Raw genomic sequence first — 20,860 nt, 5'->3', positions numbered from 1 at the left:
CCAGCTAATTTTTTGTATTTTTAGTAGAGACGGGGTTTCACCATGTTGACCAGGATGGTCTCGATCTCTTGACCTCGTGATCCACCCGCCTCGGCCTCCCAAAGTGCTGGGATTACAGGCTTGAGCCACCGCGCCCGGCCTTGTATTTTTCTTTTTTTAGTAGAGGTGGGGTCTTACTATGTTGGCCAGACTGGTCTCCAACAACTGACCTCGTGATCTGCCCGCCTCAGCCTCCCTAAGTGCTGGGATTACAGGCGTAAACCACTGTTCCCAGCCCCATCAGGAGTTTCTACAGCATCTAGGCCCCCTGGGGTGTGTCCCCATCAGACAACCTGGGTGCTGGTGAAGCTCCCGTGACAACTCCTTGCAGGATCCTGGGCTAGTCACTTCCCCTCTTGCAGCCTGAGTTCATCTTCACCAGGTTGTTTTGTTGTGGAGGCAAAAAATGAGATAAAAGATGGAGCATATCTCACTTGGGGACCTCAGTAAATGTGAATTCCTGCACGTGCAGGGCTGACCTCTGTATGTGCTCTTTTACCTGGCCCCTAACCCTTTATGATGGGACAATCCCATCGGTTCCTAACAGTAGCTGTCATCACTACTGGGCCCACAGAAGTGCAGGGTTGGGTGAAAGGTGGGCTTGGCGTGTAGGATCTGTTAACTTTGGAGAGACAGCCCATCTCTCAGCTCTCTATCCTGGAGAACATGGAAGGGTGTCCCCTCTCACAAGGAGAAAGTTCTGTGGCTGGTCGGAGAAGGGATACGGGTTTGTCTTCCTACCCCCACCCCTGGCCCCACACTGTGATTGTGCTATGCAGTCCTCTGCCAGGATCTTCAACGCCCTGCTGCCACTGCCTGCTTTGCTAAGACTATGTGAGACTGTAGCGTCATTTTTCATCCCACAGGCCGAGGGGACAGAGTGGTGATTAAGACGAACAAGGTTGGCTGGGCATGGTGGCTCACGCCTGTAATCCCAGCACTTTGGGAGGCTGAGGGACATGGATCACTTGAGGTCAGGAGTTCGAGAGCATCCTGGCCAACATGATGAAACTTCGTCTCTACTAAAAATACAAAAATTAGCTGGGTGTGGTGGTGTGTGCCTGTGATCCCAGCTACTCGGGACGCTGAGGCAGGAGAATCCCAGGATGCAGAGGTTGCAGTGAGCCAAGATTGCACCACTGCACTCCAGTTTGGGCAACAGAGTGAGACTCCAACTCAAAAAAAAAACAAAAAAAAACAGAAAGAAAGAAAAAGAAAAAATGATGGATAAGGTCCCTACTGTTGGTGCATGAGTATCATCATATTGTCAGCACATGAGTTTCATTGAGTAAACAAGATAATTACGCAGTGTGATAACTATTGCGAATTTAGAAAACTGTCTAGCATGATAGAGAACAGTCAGGGAGCCTTCCTCTGAGGTGTTTAATGAAGCAGGACTTTTGTGTTTGCAGGTCTTAAAAACCTCTCACAGTAAAAAGCACACACACTAAAAGGATTTATTGGCATGCACAAGGAGAAAATAAGGAGTGTTTCACTTCAGGTATGGCTGGATTTCGTCAGGAATCTTCTTAGAGATGGAGTCTCACTCTGTTGCCAGGCTGGAGTGCAGTGGCATGATCTCGGCTCACTGCAACCTCTGCCTCCTGGGTTCAAGCGGTTCTCCTGCCTCAGCCTCCAGAGTAGCTGGGACTACAGGTACACACCACCACGCCTGGGTAATTTATTTTATTTGTAATAGAGATGGGGTTTCACCATGTTGGCCAGGCTGGTCTCGATCTCTTGACCTCGTGATCGGCCTGCCTTGGCCTCCCAAAGTGTTGGGATTACAGGCATGAGCCACCGCACCCAGCTTCCTTCCTCCTTCCATTTTTTGAGACAGAGTCTTGCTCTTGTTGCCCAGGCTGGAGTGCAATGGTGCTATCTCAGCTCACCACAACCTCTGCCTCCCAGATTCAAGCAATTCTCCTGCCTCCGCCTCCGAGTAGCTGAGATTACAGGCATGTGCCACCCCTCCGGGCTGTTTTTTTTTTTTTTTTTTTTTTTTTTTTTCAGTAGAGACGGGGTTTCTCCATGTTGGTCAGGCTGGTCTAGAACTCCTGACTGCAGGAGATACATCCGCCTTGGCCTCCCAAAGTGCTGGGATTACAGGCGTGAGCCACCAAGCCCAGCCGCTTTCTTCCATCTTTTAGTCTTGCTCTCCAGTGTTGGCTGCATTCACATGCAGGTTCTTTCCCTAAGAGTCCTTTCTACAAACCGCAGGAGATGGTATAAAATGACCAGGACTGGGACTCCGGGACACCTGAGAGGACTATGTCTGAACCAAATTCCGGCCCGGAAATGTACTACTCTGATTGGCTAGTGGAATGGAGTGCTCTGAGTGGCTAATGGAATGGCATACTCTGATTGGCCAGTGGAATGAAGTACTCTGATTGGCTGGGTTTGCCAGGGATCCCAGGTTAAGTCAGCAAAACAAAATGGGTTGAGGGGGCAGAGGCCTGAAGCCCTCATAGCAGGACAGGGTGGGCTGGCAAACCCCACAGATTTCAACGAGGAGGAGGAGCCAGTTGACTGAGAGGGGGATGGGTAAGGGGAGTTCCTGGCAGAGGAGACAGCAAAGATTACAATGGGGAAGGCAGTGTGACCTGCTTGAGGCAGTCAGGAGACCCCCTCACCCTATCAGGTGCCTTCTCCCGGCCCCTATGCCTTCTAGCTTCCCCTGTTGCACCACTTACCTCTCTGGGTTGGGACCAAGTCTGGCTTCTCTCCCCGCAGTCTAGGCCCCGCCTCGGAGGTCTTCCCTGTCTCACCCTGTGAGGGGTGTCGGCTTCCAGCCAGACGTCCAGCTAAAGCAGGTAAGAGTGAGAACCTGCCCCTGATACAACAATCAGTGTCCCCCTCATAGGCCTTTGACGCACTCGAAAGGTTTCCCAGTTACGTGTGCAGAGGCACACTCGGTGCCCACTATAAGCAGAGAACAGTGACCAGAATGATGTACTCAGATCCACAGAGACCACGGAACAACAGCACCATGATGGAAAGGCACAGCTCCCCACAGGGTTCTTCACCCCCACACCTCTCCCCACCCTTTCTCTCACCTCCACTCCATGATGGGGTCTCACTCTGTCACCCAGACTGGAGTGCAGTGGCATGATCTCCGCCCACTGCAACCTCCACCTCCCGGGCTCAAGCGATCCTCTTCCACCTCAGTCTCCTGAGTAGCTGAGACCACAGGCATGCACCACCACACCCACCACCACCACCACACCAAGATAATTTTTTTTTTTTTTTGTATTTTTGGTAGAGACAGTGTTTCAACATGTTGCCCAAGCTGGTCTCCAACTCCTGAGCTCAAGCGATCTGTCCCCCTTGGCCTCCCAAAGTGCTGGGATTACAGGCATGAGCCACCTCACCCAGCTCCCATATTCTTTAAAAAAAAAAACCTCTAAGATATTCACACACCACCCCATATACTGTACAGTCAGGAAGAGAGGTTCTGAAAACAGGAAGTCAGGAGGCATATCCTGAGGTCCCCAAGAGTTTCCTGGCACTGACCTTGGTGACAAAAGCAGTATGGTTTGAGGGTGGGGGAAGCCACAGGACAGTCTGGCACACAAGGAAGACAACTCATGGCAGAATAATAATAATTATTATAATAACAGTATCATACATCACGGACAAACCCAGCTGCCCCAAGCTTACTGCAAAATCCATATGTACAATATAGTCTATGAGGGTGGCATACGGGGCTGCCCGCCTGCACCCTCAGGCCTAACTCATACCAGCTCCCTGAGGAGGGGCTGGCCCCTCCTCCTGCCCCTGTTGAAGCTTGGCACAGGCTGGGGAGGCTGGCACTGCCAACGCCACCCCTCTGTGTGGGGCAAGCCTGTACCAAGGGGCTAGACCTACCTTCCCCACTGTGGCCTGGCTGCAAGGGATGGGGAAGTGAGCCTGTTAAGGGACCAGGTGGTGGCAGTTGCAGGGTGTGTCTCATCTGAGTCCCCTTTCTACCCCTACCAGCTCTTCCTGCGGGCCTGCCCATGGCAGGAAGGGGCCAGGGACACTCATGGCACAGACAGGGCATGCAGAGCGGACCCATGGCATGCTCGGCCCGCCAAGTGCCATGCAGCTGTCCTGGACTGTTGAGCAGCTGTCAGAGGGCAGAGTGGTCAGTGGAGTTCAAGGATTCCCCGCTGGGCTGGGCTGCTGATTCAGTCTGTGGTGGGGTCTCCTGGGAACTGGGCCCTTGGGTAGGCAGCTGCAGAAATTCTGGAAGTACCAGGTCCTCTTTCCTCAGAAGGCCCCTCTGGTCGTGGGCCCCGCTGCTCTGCACCCGGTTCAGCAGCTCCACCAGGCCTAGAGGCAGACACAGCATGAGAGTTCCCCCCAACAGACCTGCCTACATGCTAGCCCGAAACAGTTTCGCTGCCTTACTGTAGCCACAGCCTCCATGGCCCCAGCACCAATGGCCTGTGGCCCCTTATTCCAGCCCCTTGCTCCTAAACCCCCATCCTTCCTGTTCCATGCCCAATGGCATGCAGCCTCCTACCTTAGCTCAAGGTTCTCTGATGCCACCCTGAATGGTCCCCAACCCCACTGCCCTAGTCCCTCTGATCCCCAGCTCATCCCTCATGTACCTTCGATGTCACAGGTCTGCCGCTTTCCAGTGGCATTACTGGGCGCCTTCACCAGAGAATTGGGGGACACCGAAGGGGGATGGGTGGCCTTGTCCTGGGTTCTAGGTGGGCAGCCCTGCGAGAATGTGGGGTCAGAGCCACAACTGGGAGGGGAGAAGCAGAGGGTGGAAGAGGGCGCCCCACCTTTCGCTCACCTGGCTGCGGCAAGGAGATTTGTCACGGACTTTGGAGATCTTCACACCTGTGACAGAGATCACCACAATTAGTGTTTGCCTCCTGCCTGGATCGCTTTCCTTCTGGGCCAGAGCCATTCCAGAAGATCAAGCTCCGAGGCCAATGTCCCCTACCTGGAAGAGTGTCCAAAACCAGTCTCTGGGCCGCCACCGAGCTCACTAGCTTCCCCATATCCAGAGGCTGCTTCTCGCCTGGCTGTGGGGAGAGGTCAGCAGCCCGCGGTACAGGCCGCCGCCCCGCCTCGTCCCACGGCCCCGCGGCTTACCCGGTGCAGCGTCACCTGCAGCGGGCTCAAACCATGCTTCTCCAGAATGGGCTGCAGCGCCTCCTGCAGCCGCTTGGTGGGCTTGGCTGAGATTCGTACCACGCGCTCCAGCGCCGCCAGCTCGAGCCTGCGCGGAACCCTAGGGGCAGCACAGGGCCGGGGGACCGGCCCCCAGCCAAACCCTTCCCAGGATAAAGGCGAGGGGGCGGAGCTTGAACTGCAGAAGGTGGTACTGGCTTGTAGGGGGAGGGGCTTGCCCAGGAGGCGGGGCTAGCACGAGAGGCGGGGTCTGGGGAGCCAGGGAGCCAGAACAGAGCCTAAAGGGAGGAGCGTCAGGACCTGGGACCCAGACTTGGGGACAGGACACTCACTCGAAGGTGATCCTGTTTTCCAGACGCACTTCCTGATCTGCCAGCACGGTGCAGTCCTGATCTAGGACCAGGGCCTTCTGTGGATGCCAGGCAGGGTCTAAGAGTCCCTTCCCCCACCCCGAGCCATCCCTGTGGGTCTGAGAGAACTTCCTGTCCTCCCATGGCCACCACTGGGGCTTCTTAGAGGGAGGTAAGGAGGGTAGAAGAGCTGTAGGGGAGCAAATGGGTTAAGGTACCAAGCTACAGTCCAAGCCTGGGAAAGCCAAGGCCAGAGAGGAAAGTGGCAAGAATGCTAGACATTCTTGGGAAAGGACAGAAATTATGAGAAAGTAGCCGCTGGCATGAAATGATAAGGGGGCAGACTTAGGTCCCAGATCCTTGGCCTATTCTTTTTTTTTTTTTTTTTTTTTTTTTTGAGGCGGAGTTTTGCTCTTGTTGCCCAGGCTGGAGTGCAGTGGCGCGATCTCGGCTCACCGCAACCTCCGCCTCCTGGGTTCAGGCAATTCTCCTGCCTCAGCCTCCTGAGTAGCTGGGATTACAGGCATGCACCACCATGCCCAGCTGATTTGTTGTATTTTTAGTAGAGACGGGGTTTCCCTATGTTGACCAGGATGGTCTCGATCTCTTGACCTCGTGATTCACCCGCCTCGGCCTTCCAAAGTGCTGGGATTACAGGCGTGAGCCACCGCGCCCGGCCGGCCTATTCTTTCTGTACCAGTCAGCCTCTGCCTCCAGGACAGCCTCTGCCTCCAAAACAGCTGCCCCGTGTCCCTCAGGTGTGTGAAACCCAATCAGATCAGCTGGACGCATTTCCTTCCTCACCACCGACCTTTGGTCAGCCACCCTGGCCTGGTCCCATTTTTGACATTTGTCCACTTCTCTCCATTCCCCCCTACCAAGGACACTTCTTGTTTCCTCATTCAAAAAGGACTCACCCCCAAAACTGCTGTGAAACCAGAGGATGTGAAGCATCTGGCAGTGCCTGGCACACAGTAGTACATAAACAGTAATTCTCTTGATAACCGCCCTCAGAGACCCCACTGCCTGCTCCAGCCTGATGTGGGGGTTGGGGGCAGCCTCTCCCAGACAGTAGGCCTATACTGTGCGCAGGAGCAGGTGGAGTGTGGGTGGGGAAGTTATATTTAGCACGTATGAAAGCCCATCTGGGCTGCCGGCAGTCACTCAGGAGGCCTGAGAATAGTGGGCAGAATGCCTCCCACTACTGCCCTTGCACCCCCGCACTCTGGGCCTTGAACATGTCCTGCAAGTACCCACCCGTAGGCCTTTGCCGAAGCTGTTGCCTCTGCCTGGGACATCCTCCCCCACAGCTCAACTTTGCCAGACAAACTCCTCCCCATCCACATCAACTGCTGCTTCTTCCATGAAGCCTTCCGGACACCAGCCCGAAATGCCTACCTTCTCCCAAGAGACGTTCTCTGGATTTTTTTACTCTTCCTTCTCCCTGATCACTCCCTGCCTGGCTCACCTCCAGCCTGTAGTCCAGGAGGACAGTTTCTCTCCCCCACACACCTGGCAGGGCCATAGGACTTGTCTACTAGGTAAACAAAATCCCAATCGTCCCCTGGAAGGCAGTATTCTTCCTTGAGATTCCCCTTACTGGGCGGTTTTCTTTATTTGTTTTGTTTTTTTTTTTTTTTTTTGAGACGGAGTTTCGCTCTTGTTACCCAGGCTGGAGTGCAATGGCGCGATCTCGGCTCACCGCAACCTCCGCCTCCTGAGTTCAGGCAATTCTCCTGCCTCAGCCTCCTGAGTAGCTGGGATTACAGGCACGCACCACCATGCCCAGCTAATTTTTTATAGTTTTTAGTAGAGACGGGGTTTCACCGTGTTGACCAGGATGGTCTCGATCTCTTGACCTCGTGATCCACCCGCCTCGGCCTCCCAAAGTGCTGGGATTACAGGCTTGAGCCACGGCGCCCGGCCTTGGGCGGTTTTCTTTAAAGCCAGTTTTCCTCTAGCTCTTCTTCTCTTTTTTTCTTTCTTTTTTTTTTTTTTTTTTTTTTTTGAGACAGAGTCTTGCTCTGTTGCCCAGGCCAGAATGGTGCAGTGGCGCGATCTTGGCTCACTGTTGCAACCTCCGCCTCCTGGGTTCAAGCAATTCTCTGCCTGACTAATTTTTGCATTTTTAGTAGAGACGGGGTTTCACCATCTTGGCCAGGCTGGTCTTGAACTCCTGACCTCGTGATTTACCCACCTCAGCCTCCCAAAGTGCTGGGATTACAGGTGTGAGCCACCGCACCGGGCCCCCTCTAGCTCTTCTTTAAAGTGCAAGCTAGCTTGCACTTAAAGAAAAAAGTTCATTGGTTAGGTGCCGTTGGGCACCCCTAGAGGCTAAGGAGGTGAGGCACCCCACAGATGGCCATTTCCAGGATGAGTCTGTGAGGATGGCAGTCTGGACTCTGGGAATGATGGGGGCAAACCTCAGCTCCGGCAGTGGTTCTCCCCAGTTTTGCCCCCCTGAGATCACCAAAGTAGGATGATGGATGAAGCTGGAAACCTGGAAGGGTATGAGGTAGGGGGTGGGTGGATATCTAAGTGAGTGAGAGTTGGTGCTGAAGTTGCTTTGGAGTTGGGTGTGGGTATAGGAGTGGGATTGCAGTGGAGGCTGGAATTAGGAAGAGGGTGATGATAGAAAATTGAGTTGAAATTAGGGTCAGTCCAGGAGATTTGAAACAGAATTGGAGTTGGAGCTATAACTGAGCCTAGACAGAAATGGAGTTGGGGTCAGGATCAGGATCAGGAAGGAGGTCAGAGTTAGGGCGAGGCCAGGCTCCCACCTGTTCATTGCCCACCAAGTAGACCTTGATGTCAGGTAGAGAGAGGCCTCGTTTCTCACAGATCCCTGCCAGCATGTCTCGGATGGTGAGGCCGGGTCTGGCCAGGGCTAAGGAGGCTGTGCCATCGGGCAGGTACACACAGCAGTACTTCCCTGGCCGGCTTTCACTCTCACCATCAGTGCTTCCAAGGCTCTTCCGGTGGCTCTGATTCAGGGCAGGAACGGGGGAGGTTATGAGCACACATGCAAGGGCATGCAGACAGGTACACAGAGACAGGTAAGCTTGCTGGGGCTCAAGCATGCACATGCACTCCCAAGGCAGGCAAAGATACATCCTCTTGCAGGAACACATGTATGCACACCTAGGCATATGGACACCTAGAGACAGGTCCACCTGCTGATTCCCACATACAAGCTGTGTACACACCCCTGGGCACTGCACATGTGTACACATCTGCTGACTGAGGATGTGTACCTATGACATACATGAGAACCCATACAGTGAGGACAGGAGAAAAGAGGCTAAAGGTTGGCCATGCAGAGCAAGCTGGGAGACACAGTAAGGACAGCAACTTGGAACGAGGGCCACCACGTAAACGGGCCTGAGTAGTGGTCCTAGCCCATAGTGCATCTTGTCTTCCCTAATAGTCGGCTCACCTCAGATTTGCTGCTGACGAAGGCTAGGAAGCCAAGGTCCAGGCTGGCGGAGGAGTTGAGGGAGCCCTGAGACTCTCGGCGCAAGGCAGCATTTGCCGCCCCGCCCAGCTCTAGGGAAGATGGAGCGATGAACTCGAACAGCCCCCACTGCCCTCACTCATCCTCTTGTGGAAGCCTCTCCCCCACTGGTGGGCCTTGTTTGGAGCCATCCTGCAGGGGCCCAGGTGTAAATCCCTGAGAGCGTCACCACCGTTGGAGATTTCTAAACGTCTGTGGTCTAGCCCAGGACCCGAACCACCCAGGGGAGTGTGGTGGTCACTGGGACCTGTGTTCCGATTTTCATAGACTTACAAACTGAGGGCCACGAAGGAGGAAGGGGGCACTCCCCAAACTTGGCCGAACTCCCGCCTTCCCCCCATCTCTATTGCTCGCTCCTGCCCTCACCCCTGCGGAAGGACTTGCGGAGTGGGCGGCCCCCAGGACCCTCAACAGGCGGCAGCTGCCCCAACTCTTCCACGCCCAGCGGCAGCGACTTCCCGGGCTTCAGCTTCGGCTTCTGTAGGTACAAGGAAGGTGCTGGCACTGGGCTGGGCCCCAGCCCGCATGCAGACAGTGCGCACACACCCGCAGATCTGCACCCGGGGACGTCCCCTCTTGCACGCGGTCTGCAGGGCCCCCTGCCCCGGCCGGTCCCTCGTCCGCACCTTCCTCGTGGCTTCCGGGCTGCCGAGGCGCAGGGAGCCAGGTTCCCGCAGCGGGCGCCCCTCGGCCTCTGCTAGCAGGCACTCACGGTACAGCGGGGACTTGACGAAGCGCGCATAGCTGTCGAATTTCATCAAGTTGAAGATCTGCGGGGCGAGCGCGGGGCAGGTGAGCCGGGGCTGGGGCGGAGGCGCTGGGCTGCTGGGATCCAGGCCGGGTCCTCGGGACTGGCCCCGCCCGCAACCTAGAGCGGGATTCCCAAACCCCGCCCCCACCTCAGTTCCTCCATCCGCCCACCCCAGGGTCCAGGCCCCGCCCCTAGCTCAGCTAGGCTCCGCCTCTAGCTGGCCTTCACCGTTGCGTCTGATACCGCCCTCTGAGTCCGGCCAGTCCTGCCCGGGCTTTGGCTCTGTCTCCGCCTCCAAATTTGCCCCCTCCCCTTTGTAGTTTAGGCTCCGCCCAAGGGTCCTATCCCACCCACCCCGCCCCTTTTGTGTCCCTTTCAAGGCCAATCCACCCGGCACCGCTCACTTGAAGCTGCTGTGCCCGAAACATATCCGGCCGGGGGTCGGCCAGCACCTCCTCGCCAAGCCAGGCCTGCCGGTCGATGTTCACTGGGCTCAGCGCCTGGCTGGACAGGAACTCCTGGTAGATGTTGCGGGCCTCCTGAGCTAGCTGAAGGAGGAGGGACAGGAGGAGTTGTTCATGGAGCATGGCCCAGGCCATGTGTTCCCCTCTCCCAAGCCCTCGGCGCCAGCTCCCCCTTTCCCCACCTGCTGGGTATCGCTGGCTGGAATCTGTTGGAAGCGCTCGCAGGCCTTCCAGAAAGTCACGTTTTCGGCACTGAACTCCTTCTTTAGGAACTCCTGGGAGAGGAAGGATGGGGAGGCAGGCAGAAACTCGAGACACAGAGACCAAACTGGGGGGTGTGATTAAAGAGATGGGGACAGAGACAGGGCCAAGAGACCAAGCCAGACAGATAGGACCAGACAGACAGATGGAGCCAGATCTGGAGGCAGGGAGAGAAAATGAGAGGCAGAGACAAGGACAGGGAGAGGGAAGAAAAGTTCCCAGCTGGGAGAAGAGGAAGAGGGTGCTGCAGGAAGGCTAGATGAGGGAGCTGACAGAGGACCCCACTCTGGCCAGCCTGAAGCTCCGCCCACACCCTGCCCTCTCCCATGTGCCTCCTTCCCTTTCCCCACCCCAGGCTTACAGTGAAGTAAGCCAGGCCCAGCGGGTCCTGCAGCAGCCGCTCGAAGGACAGGGCCCAGCTGGCCACAGGCTGCTCCTCAGTGGGGAAGGGGCTGCTGGGGCCACTGGGGAGGCTGTGGATGCTGAGGGAGCTGCCGCGGCCCTCGCCCTGGCCCTGGGGCCCCGTCGTGCTGCTCAGCTCTGCAGGGGGATGGACAAGTAGGGTGAGCCTTGCTGCCTTCCCCAGCCCCTTGCCCAACCAACCCTCCCCCAGGCATCCACTCTGCAGACATGTTCCCTGGAAAGATAGCAGGTGGCAGGGGCGTCCCCACCCATCTCCACCTTCCTCCTCCCTCCCACTCAGCCAGGCCTCCTCCACACATTCTGTCACTTACCTCCATCTGACACAGCCAGAACCTATAAGAGACCCGACAGAGAAAGTCAGACAAGCCCAGTGAGGATTCCCAGGGGACAGTTCTGGGCCCAAATGCCAGGAGCTAGAACTGTGTTCTCCTCCACCTGGCATCTCCAGCCAGGTTCTGCTTGGTCAGTTTTGCCCAGGCTGCCCCCAGCTCCCTTTCTATCCTGGGCCAACCACTATGTCCTGGGACTTATGCCAGGTACCTTCCAGTTGCCCCTGGTTCCCTCCTCCCCTAGCCCCTGCTGGGTGAGCCGGGTGTGCATAGCATGGTGGGTAGGAACAGACTTTAGTCTCTGCCATTTACTAGCTGTGTAACTTTGAGCAAGTTAGTTAACTTGTTTGCCTCCATCTATAATCTGTAAATAGGGGAGAATGCCTATTTACAGATGGAGGCAAACAAGGAGCTGATGTGAAGATCAAGTCAGTTTAATATATTCCCACAATCGATCAGGCGTAGTGGCTCACACCTGTAATCACAGCACTTTGGGAGGCCAAGGCAGATGGATCACCTGAGGTCAGGAGTTTGAGACCAGCCTGGCCAACATGGTGAAACCCAGTCTCTACTGAAAATACAAAAAAATTAGCAGGGCATGGTGGCAGGCGCCTGTAATCCCAGCTACTGGGGAGGCTGAGGCAGGAGAATCGGTTGAACCCAGGAGGCAGAGGTTGCAGTGAGCCAAGATCGTGCCATTGTCCTGCAGCCTGGGCAACAAGAGCAAAACTCTGTCTCAAAAAAATAAAATAAAAATGTATGCACAGCATCTAGAACGGGGGCAGCATGTGATATGGGCTGTATCAACATGTGCTGTCTTTGAGGAAGGAGAGGTGTCTCTGCAGCCAGTGATCTCCTGTTGCAAGTGTTTTCTATTGGGCCGAGGGTCTCCTACAGGTCCCATCACACCCTGGGAGGGCATAGGATTCTGTTCTATAGTATAGAGCAGTGGTTCTCAAACTTCAGTGCAGAATGGGAGGACCCCACCTCCGGAGATTCAGGTTCAGTAGGTCCAAGATGGGGCCTGAGGCTGTCCCTTTCTACCAAGCTCCCAGACAATGCTGATGCTGGTGGTTCAGGGACTACTCTGTGAGTAGCATTGCTGCAGTAAGCTAACTCCATCCTTGCCCCCAATGCACAACTCTGGTTTCTCTGGGAATCCCAATCATTAGTGAAACAGAAAAACTTTCCTCTCAAAATGACTCTTGCGGTGGTTTTTCTTATTTCTCTTTTTGCCTTCCTAGCAGCTCCTCCAGCTTCCCCACTATCTCCCACTCATGCAATGTGGCGTCAACCCCTCCCTGGCTCTGTCCTGGGCACTTTGTCCCATTCACAGATCTGCACCTCCAGACACACATAACCAACTTCCTGGTAACATCTTCCCTCAAATATCCCACAAGCCCTCACATTCCCAAATGGAAGTCGCAAATGGAAGCTCCCTTTGCCTCCACCAAAATAGAGTGCCAAAACCAGCTTCCCTGCCCCAATCTTTCTTCCCATCACCTGGGCTTCCAACATCAGGGCTTGAGTCATCTCAATTCCTACTTCCCCCTCACCTCCTACATTTTCACCATGCCCTGTCACAGGAGTTCCTACCACCAGCCCCTTCTTTCTATCCCAACTGGAAACAGGCCTGCAAACATCTCCACCCCTGGAAAGCCCCGAACCCCCACCCTCCTGAATGGAATCTCCCTCGCTGTTCCCTACTCCCACCCTGAGAGTATTCAGGTCACAGGGCAGCCATCTGTGTACCAGATCTGGTCGGCAGATATGTGGGATAGTACTATCATCTTGGCCCTCACAGTTTTGTGTGTGTGTATTTTTTTAACTTAAAAATGTTTTCCATATCTAAAAAGCAAGATAATTTAAATTCCACTTGCTCCTTAAGACTGTGACGCTCCAGCTTCTTCCCAGCAGGACAAACCTTGTTTGGCACTGAGCAGCCACCACCTTCTCCCCAAGGGCTTAAACTCTCTTCAGAGGCCTCTGGAACCCTTTTAATGCATTTATATTACTTGTGGAGGCAATGGGAGGCAGGCTCAAATTTGAGAGGTCGAACTTGTGCTGTGTGATTTTAGACAAGGTACTTAACTTCTCTGGGCCTCGGTTTTTTTTCTCTCTAAAAATGGAGCAAATAATGAATGGTCCTGACTCGAAGGATTGCTGCGATTAAATGAGTTAAATACCTATAAAGAACTGAGAACACTGTCTGGCGTGTAGTAAATGTTCAAGGAACGTTACCATTAATGTTCTTCCGTCAGTATTGGTTCCTGACCAATACTGGAACATTCGAATTTGTCACTTCCGCTATAGAAAGAAAGAGCACAGGTGTTGGGGGTCTCTCAGACCCGGATTCAAAACTCAGCCTGACTTTTTCTAGTTTTACAACTTCGGGCTCCTCCCTGAGCTTCGCTTCACATCTGGAGCCGGGGGATAAGAAGTTGCTGCGGAGGGCAGCGAGTTCTTGCAGCGTGCGCTGGGCGGGGCGTCGGACCCAGCACCCCCCACCCCCGTCTCAGGCCCCGCCCCGGCCCTGCCCCCGCCCCGCTCTCCCCGCTCTGCCCTCCCCGCAGAGTCAAATCCTCCAACAAAAGTCGGGGCTTCCCACGGCTACAGGAGAAAGTCCCCACTCCGAGGGCGGCAGAGGGCTGCGAGGAGGGACGGGGCGAAGCCTTTCTCCGCGCGCCCTCAAGGTTTCTCTGCAGGCTGCACCTATCTGCCCGCGCCCGGGCTCCTCCTCCCCCTGCTGCCCGGCCAACGTGTTCCCAGCCTCAGAGACTCAGTCATCGCCCTCCCCCAGATCCCCGAGAATCGCCCGGACTCGTCCCCTCCGCTGGGCTGCCTGGCCGTCCTCGCGCACATCTGGAGCCTGTGTCCTGCCCTCTAACCCGAGTCAGGGGTGATAGGCGCTGGAGCTGGCTCCAGCCCGCACTCCAACTTTGGCTCTCACAGGTTTATTTTCCATTCTGCTTAAGGAAATGTAGTTAAGTGGGGCTGGTTCCCAGGTCCCCCCCACAGGCCCCACCCCTCCCCACGGAGCCACCCCGGGCCCTTTCCCTGCCCCCAGAGTCACGTTGCGGTTGCCAGGTTACGGCTAAAACTCTACCTGGGCCTGACTAATGAACCCCTTCAGCCTCACCCATTTCCCTCCCCCTCACCTGCACCCTACACTTCACCGAACGTTTCTATTTTCCCCACACCCCTACACACCCCTGCTTCCGGCTTTGCCGTTGCCTCTGCCTGGTATCTGCTCCTGCTGTCCTTATGGAATTGCTCCCTGATCTCTGCCCATTGACATTAGTCATCTCTAAACACCAGGCTCCTAGAATGCCCCTTCCCACCACGTGCTTACCACCCATGTCCCAGCCTCTCTCCCCTGCCCCTCTGGTGGCCCCTGGAGCGCTGGCCTGGTTGGTGGGAGGGGTTGGATCTGAGCTCCCTCCTCAAGAAGCACCCTCCTTGCCCTAGTGCACCCAAGTAGCCATCAAGGCGCTGGCGTTGGCACCCCTTCACTATAGACTCTCAGCCCTTGAATGCCACCTGTAGCTCTCCATCTCTAGCCTCTCTTGCCCTGACAGTTGTTGATGGCATAACTGGAGCTGAAATTGAGTAGGGGCAGAAATCTGGAGATGGGTGGGAGTGTGGGTGGAGTCCAATTCCAGCTCTGCTATTTGGGAACAAGTAACTTCTCTGAGCCTCAGTTTCCCTCAGGCTGGCATGGGGCTCAGCACTCCCAATTTCTTGAGGCCGCTGTTAAGGTTGAATGAAGCCCCATGAGTGAAAGCACTGGGCTTGCCACAATCAGAGCAGCACCCTACAGCAGAGTGAGGTGCAGAGGTGCAGTGCCCTGCAGTGCCTGGGGAAGTTGTACTGAGCAGGGATGGCCTTCCCCATTTCAGCTTGCTTGAGAAGTGGTAAGTGAATGGGAAAAAAGGGGAAGAAAGGGCAAGGAAGGGTGTGGTGGCCAGTGACACAGCGACCCATGCTTGGACCTGGGCCAGCCATATTTTTTTCTTAGGAATTTGGTCCTGGAGGAGCTGCTGGCACCTGAAAATACTAAGGTGAGAGGAAGGCCCCAATTTCCTGAGCTTTGGCTGTGTGGCAGGCATCCTCCGGCAGCACACACCACGTCCTCACTCCATCTTTACATCTTTATCTTGTGTGGCAAGTATTATTACCCCTGTTTCACAGATGAGGCAACAGAGGCCCAAAGAAGTCATGCAGCTGAGATGTGGCAGAACTGAAATTAGAACTCAAGTTTGCCTGATTGTGGAGCCTGAGGCCTCCCCACCTTCCACCCAAGCTGCTTCCCTTTGGGGACCAGGGAAACTTGGAGGCCCAGTGCCTCAGCCCTTAGGGCACAGGTGGGCAAGTCCAATCTGGCATGACCGGCCCAGGGGCTCCTCTTGAACTGTGGCCACTAGAGGGATCAGAACTTGAAGGGGGCCAATTTACTGAGTATCTTCTATGCTGAGCACCCTCTACCAGCCTCTGATTTCAACCTAGCTTGAGGAAACTGGAGCTGCAAGACCCTGTCTGGGGATGCCCACACGGAACCTGGGTGTCTGGTCCATTCAACTTGAACCAGCCTGTGGAGATGACCCCTGGCTTTGCCCCTGAATAAGGCCACCCTGAACTGGACGCCAGGGACAAAGAGAGAGGTGCATGGGCTTTGCCTTGCAGGTCTTCCTGCCAGGAGGGGAAGACTAACGAGGCCCACCGACAGGACAGGCTGAGCTAACTGCCTTCTCCAGGCTTAACTCTCAGCCTCCCCTAGGCCCCATACCTGTGTTTGCCCACAGCCAGGCCTGTGCCGGGCGCTCCCCACTCCAGCTTGTAGACCCTCTAGGGACCATCTCCTACAGCATGGTGCATGAAGTTAGTGGAGATGTTAGTTCCCTCACCCTGTTCCTTCTCCTGCCCCTTAGCCCTCCCCTACCCCTTCCCCTTCCCCTTCCTCTTCCCCTTCCCTTCCCTTCCTTTCTTTTTTGAGATGGAGTCTTGGCTGGAGTGCAGAGGCATGATCTCGGCTCATAGCAACCTCTGCCTCCCAGGTTCACTGATTCTCCTGCCTCAGCCTGCTGAGTAGCTGGGACTATAGGTGCACCACCATACACAACTAATTTTTTGTATTTTTAGCAGAGATGGCATTTCATCATGTTGGCCAGGATGGTCTTGATTTCTTGAACTCGTGATCCAGCCACCTTGGCCTCCCAAGGTGTTGGGATTACAGGTGTGAGCATTGGCTCTTGACCCACCTGCCTGCTTGCCTTCCTTCCTTCCTTCCTTCCTTCCTTCCTTCCTTCCCTCCTTCCCTCCCTCCCCCCTCCCTCCCTCCCTCTCTCTTTGTCTTTCTTTCCTTTTTTTTTTCTTTCAGCAGGATCTTGCTCTTTCACTCAGACTGGAGTTTAGTGGTGTGATCACAGCTCACTACAGCTTTGACCTCCTGGGCTCAAATGATCCTCCCACCTCAGTTTCTCTAGTAGCTAAGACTACAGGTATACACCACCATGCCCAGCTAATGAAAAAGGAGATGGGTTTTCACTGTGTTGCCCAGACTAGTCTCAAACTCCTGGGCTCAAGTGATCCTCCTGCATTGGCCTTCCAAAGTGCTGGGATTCCAGGCTTGGGCCACCACCGGGTATTTTCACCTGTGTCTTTTGTGCCTTGCCAGACTAGGGGGCAGGGGCTAGAGCTGATGGCCCTGGGTCGGGAGGGCCTAGGATAGGGTGGCAGCACCAAGCTGGCAGTAAGAAGGGGTTGTTGAATGAATGAGTGAATAGGTACATGAACAAATAAAGTGGCAAAGAGGCTGTGTGAAGACATTCCTAGGTGGGGGGCTGGGAGATGTCTCCAAGTGACAGGTTTCCTTGCAACTGCCTGACAAGCTGAGTGGCAGAGAGGCGAGGCTGACAACTGAAGCTGCCACAGCAGGGAATGGTGATGGGGGTGGAGGGAGAGAGAAAGGGGAGGACCAGGGCCAGGCAGTTCTGGGGGTTCAGATGCTGACCGCTCTACTCTCCGGCTACCCTCAGCACAGCATTTACTGCTCTAAGCCTCCTTCTGGAGGTAACTCATGGAGGCACCAGACACACCTGTCCCCCAAGCACCCCTTCATCCACATCCCTTCATCAGACATCAGTGCCTGTCTAGCTCTTCCTGCCCCAGCTATGCAGAGCCTCGGGAAGCAGGCAGTGGCCAGCAGGCAGCCAATCTGTGACCCTGGGGATTCTAAGAGGTGGCACAGAGAGGTCAGAACAGGGCGAGGAAGGGTGAAGATAAACCTGTGTGTGACAGTTTTGAGAGGAGCCAGGGTGTCTGTGGGCTTGATGGAACTGGGGGCAGGCCTTGGGGGCACCCTCCCTGCTCTGGGTGACTTTTGGGTAGAGAAGTCACAGGCTGACACAGAGGAGGCAGGGGCTGGGTCTGTCTCTGGGCCCTCTCTGTTGCCCTGCAGTTCTGGGCACTGTCCCAGAAGCATCAGTCCACCCTTCCTGGGGTGGGCCTGGTGTTAGCCTCCTTGGCTTCCTGGCCCAGACACCTAGGGAAGGACAAGCCAAGTGTCATGCCTGTGGTGTGGGAATGCAAGGGAGGTGGATTTTCTTTTTGCACTTTCCTGGTGGGGTCAGTGCTGGAGAGTGAGCTGGCTTTGAAGAACGGCCTCTCTCCCAGCTGGCCAGTCTGGGGCTGGGCAGGAAAGAGATGCTGGAAGAAGAGGTAGAGGTCCGTCTTGGGAACTAAGGGGCGGGAGTGGTGATGGGGGTTGTTCAGCTTCTTGGTGAGGCAGGAGACCTTTAAAGAGGGGCTGAAAATGTAGGGGGGCATCAACTACACTGCTGACAACTACACAGCACCCACAATGGGTCAAAGGTCTCATATGCATTATTTCAGTCAGTCATCTTAGCCTCGAAATTCATTCCAATCTCTTCATTTTACTGATGAGAAAACTGAGAGTTGGCGAGGACCCCTCCGTCCAGTAAGAGAGAACAGAACCAGGACTAGAACCCAGGTCTCTCTGGAGGCACTGGCTTTGGCTCATGATACTAGGCTGGGGCCCGGTGGTGGGCCAGAGAACTGGCCTCCCTGAGGTTGTTAAGAGGGACTTTTGCAAGTGAGGGGGGACCCTAGGGAGAGAAGGGAAGCCCAGCACAGCTTGCCCCATCTGATGAATGAATGAGAAGAGCCAGACCCTCTGAGGGCAGCTCTGATCTGGAGCTAAGCAGCTAGGAAGAGGGTTAAGGGGTGGGGCAGCTGCAGCCAGGGGCATCCTAGTGCTCAGCCCTTCTTGGAAGCTCAGGAATAGAACTTGGTTTGACCCTGCTGCCCCATCCCTGGGCTACCCAAACAATGCTAGTTCTGGCAGGAAGCCTCCAGAGCAGCTCTGGCTGGAGGGCACTGACCGAGCAAGAGCTGTCACTAACCTGACCTTGGGCACCTGGGGCAGGGGGTGAGAGGTGAGGACTCAGGCTGAGTGGGATGTAGGGGCTTGAGCCACTGTGGGAGTAGGCAGGAGGCAAGGAGCACATCGGGTGTCCCTGCGACCCTGGGATGCAGCCCCAGATGCAGCAGGTGAAGGAGCAGTCGGGCTGGACCAGAAGCCTGTGCCCACTCTACTCTGACCTCATCACCAGGGTTGTACCATGCTCCCAGTTGGGCCATCTGGAAGGGTGCTGGGGTGAGTGCACCAGGTCCCACCACCTGCTGCTGTCTGTACCCAACTTCTCCCACCTGCTGGCAGCCCATGGGCTCTTGCCTGGCCCTGCTGGGTGTGCCTCCTGGGCTCCACCCTGGGTGTGCCCACCCCCTCCTCGTGGCCCTGGCCCGGAGCCCACACTCACCATGCGCCCGTTGGGGACTCCCAGGTGCTTGGGCTTCCCTGGCATGCTGCTGCTGATCACGGGTCCCCGCCGCAGGGGCTGCCCACCATGGGGACTGTGGGCAGCGCCGGCCAGAGCTTGCACGGTGGTGGGCAGGCAGCGGAGAGAGCCCGGCTCAGCTCCTGCGGGCCCTTACATCCTGAAACACCAGCTCACTACCTCTTTTCTCTGCCACAGGAAGTGTCTCTATAGAAACCAAACCACAGAAAGAAGCAAGGTCTAAGAGAGCGAACGCCTCTTCCTACACGCGCGCGCGCACACACACACACACGTTCACACACGCACACATGCCACCAACACACTCTTGGCATCATCCCGCACAGGCACCAACACAAGGCGGAGGCCTCTGTGTGCCCAGCAAGGAGCCCAGCCTGGTCTGGCCCTGCCCAGGGAGCTCTAAGGTCATGCCTGGGCTCACAGAAGCATAAGTAAACATACTTAGGCACCATAGTCCACCCTGGGGCATTCCTGTGGACATGCACACACGTGCACTGGGACCTGTGTATCCACACATGTACTTTTACTTGGCACACACTTCTCTTATACCTACTGTGTGCCAGATAAACATGTGCTCAGTACCCTTCTCCCCTGCAATTGTCCCCTAGCCCCAGACACCTACAGGCTGTCCTTCCACACATGTGGCCGGGTGTGCAGAAAGATGGATAACTTGCCTGTATGGCTGTGCACACAGACATTCAAGTATGCGTGTCATAAACACATGGACTCTCCCTCACAAGGGGGACTTCGGTATAGAGTGATGTGTATGCACAGTCCCCTGGACAGGTGCATGTGACAGGAACACCTGCACATAGGACATATGTATTCCGACACTCCAGTGACATGTGTAATAACCAGGTGTGCACATGCTCACCTATCTGGATAGGAGACTGGAGCAGGTACATCTGTGGCCAAAGACCCAGCCGGGCGCGGTGGCTCAAGCCTGTAATCCCAGCACTGTGGGAGGCTGAGGCGGGTGGATCACGAGGTCAAGAGATCGAGACCATCCTGGTCAACATGGTGAAACCCCGTCTCTACTAAAAATACAAAAAATTAGCTGGGCATGGTGGCGCGTGCCTGTAATCCCAGCTACTCAGGAGGCTGAGGCAGGAGAATTGCCTGAACCCAGGAGACGGAGGTTGCGGTGAGCCGAGATCGCGCCATTGCACTCCAGCCTGGGTAATAAGAGCGAAACTCCGTCTCAAAAAAAAAAAAAAAAAAGACCTGAGTGCATTCATACTCACTCAGAAATTCTGCCTTGGTCTAGAACTTAGTCACCTCAGGCTGCTATAACAAACATACCATAGACCAGGTGACTTAAACAACAAATATGTATTTCTCATGCTTCTGGAGGCTGAGATGTCCAAGGGCAAGGTGCTGGCACTTCTGGTGTCTGGAAAGGGCCTTCTTCCTAGTTTGCAGACAGCCGTCTTTTTGCTGTGTCCTCAAGATGGCAAGTGGAGATAAAGGATGCGAACTCCCTCCTGTCTCTTCTTATAAGGCCACTAATCCCTAATCCCACCCTAAGGGGTTCTCTTTCATGACCCAATTACCGCTCAAAGGCCCCATCTCCAAATACCATCACTTTTCGGGTTAGCATTTAGACATAGGAATTTTTGGGGACATAAACTTCGGTTGATAGCATGTAGTCTTGGCTGAAGGGTGGGCATCCTGCCCTCTCGGCCTGACCTGGCCCCAGATGAACACTAGTTTTGTTGTTTT

The 20,860-nt window shown here is 55.3% G+C and overlaps 1 protein-coding gene across 1 annotated transcript; it reads right to left on the bottom strand.

The window, feature by feature from the left end:
• Positions 1–3,624: 3,624 nt before the first annotated feature.
• Positions 3,625–19,369, bottom strand: RGS14 (regulator of G protein signaling 14). Its single transcript, XM_032269842.1, has 15 exons — positions 19,103–19,369; positions 11,247–11,268; positions 10,874–11,052; positions 10,434–10,526; positions 10,192–10,335; positions 9,663–9,806; positions 9,403–9,514; positions 8,959–9,068; positions 8,303–8,506; positions 5,505–5,581; positions 5,134–5,260; positions 4,982–5,063; positions 4,829–4,875; positions 4,635–4,749; positions 3,625–4,353 (listed from the first exon to the last, which is right to left on the bottom strand). Exons 1-15 carry the CDS (start codon positions 19,145–19,147, stop codon positions 4,151–4,153), a joined length of 1,704 nt encoding a protein of 567 aa, XP_032125733.1. The 5' UTR covers positions 19,148–19,369; the 3' UTR covers positions 3,625–4,150.
• Positions 19,370–20,860: the final 1,491 nt, after the last annotated feature.

The sequence above is a fragment of the Sapajus apella genome, unplaced genomic scaffold (assembly GCF_009761245.1).
Source record: "Sapajus apella isolate SASKATOON/1434 unplaced genomic scaffold, GSC_monkey_1.0 scaffold200, whole genome shotgun sequence".
Taxonomy (NCBI): domain Eukaryota; kingdom Metazoa; phylum Chordata; class Mammalia; order Primates; family Cebidae; genus Sapajus; species Sapajus apella.
This window is presented reverse-complemented; position numbering and strand designations above follow the sequence as displayed.

What these genes read in the sequence shown, in the direction of transcription:
- RGS14 (XM_032269842.1), bottom strand. Translation starts at nt 19,147, where the DNA reads ATGCCAGGGAAGCCCAAGCACCTGGGAGTCCCCAACGGGCGCATG. An exon ending in TCTGGCTGTGTCAGATGGAG is followed by an intron (nt 11,053 to 11,246) that starts GTAAGTGACAGA and finishes ATCCCCCTGCAG; the next exon opens with AGCTGAGCAGCACGACGGGG. An exon ending in TTCGGGCACAGCAGCTTCAA is followed by an intron (nt 9,807 to 10,191) that starts GTGAGCGGTGCC and finishes CTCGCCCCGCAG; the next exon opens with ATCTTCAACTTGATGAAATT.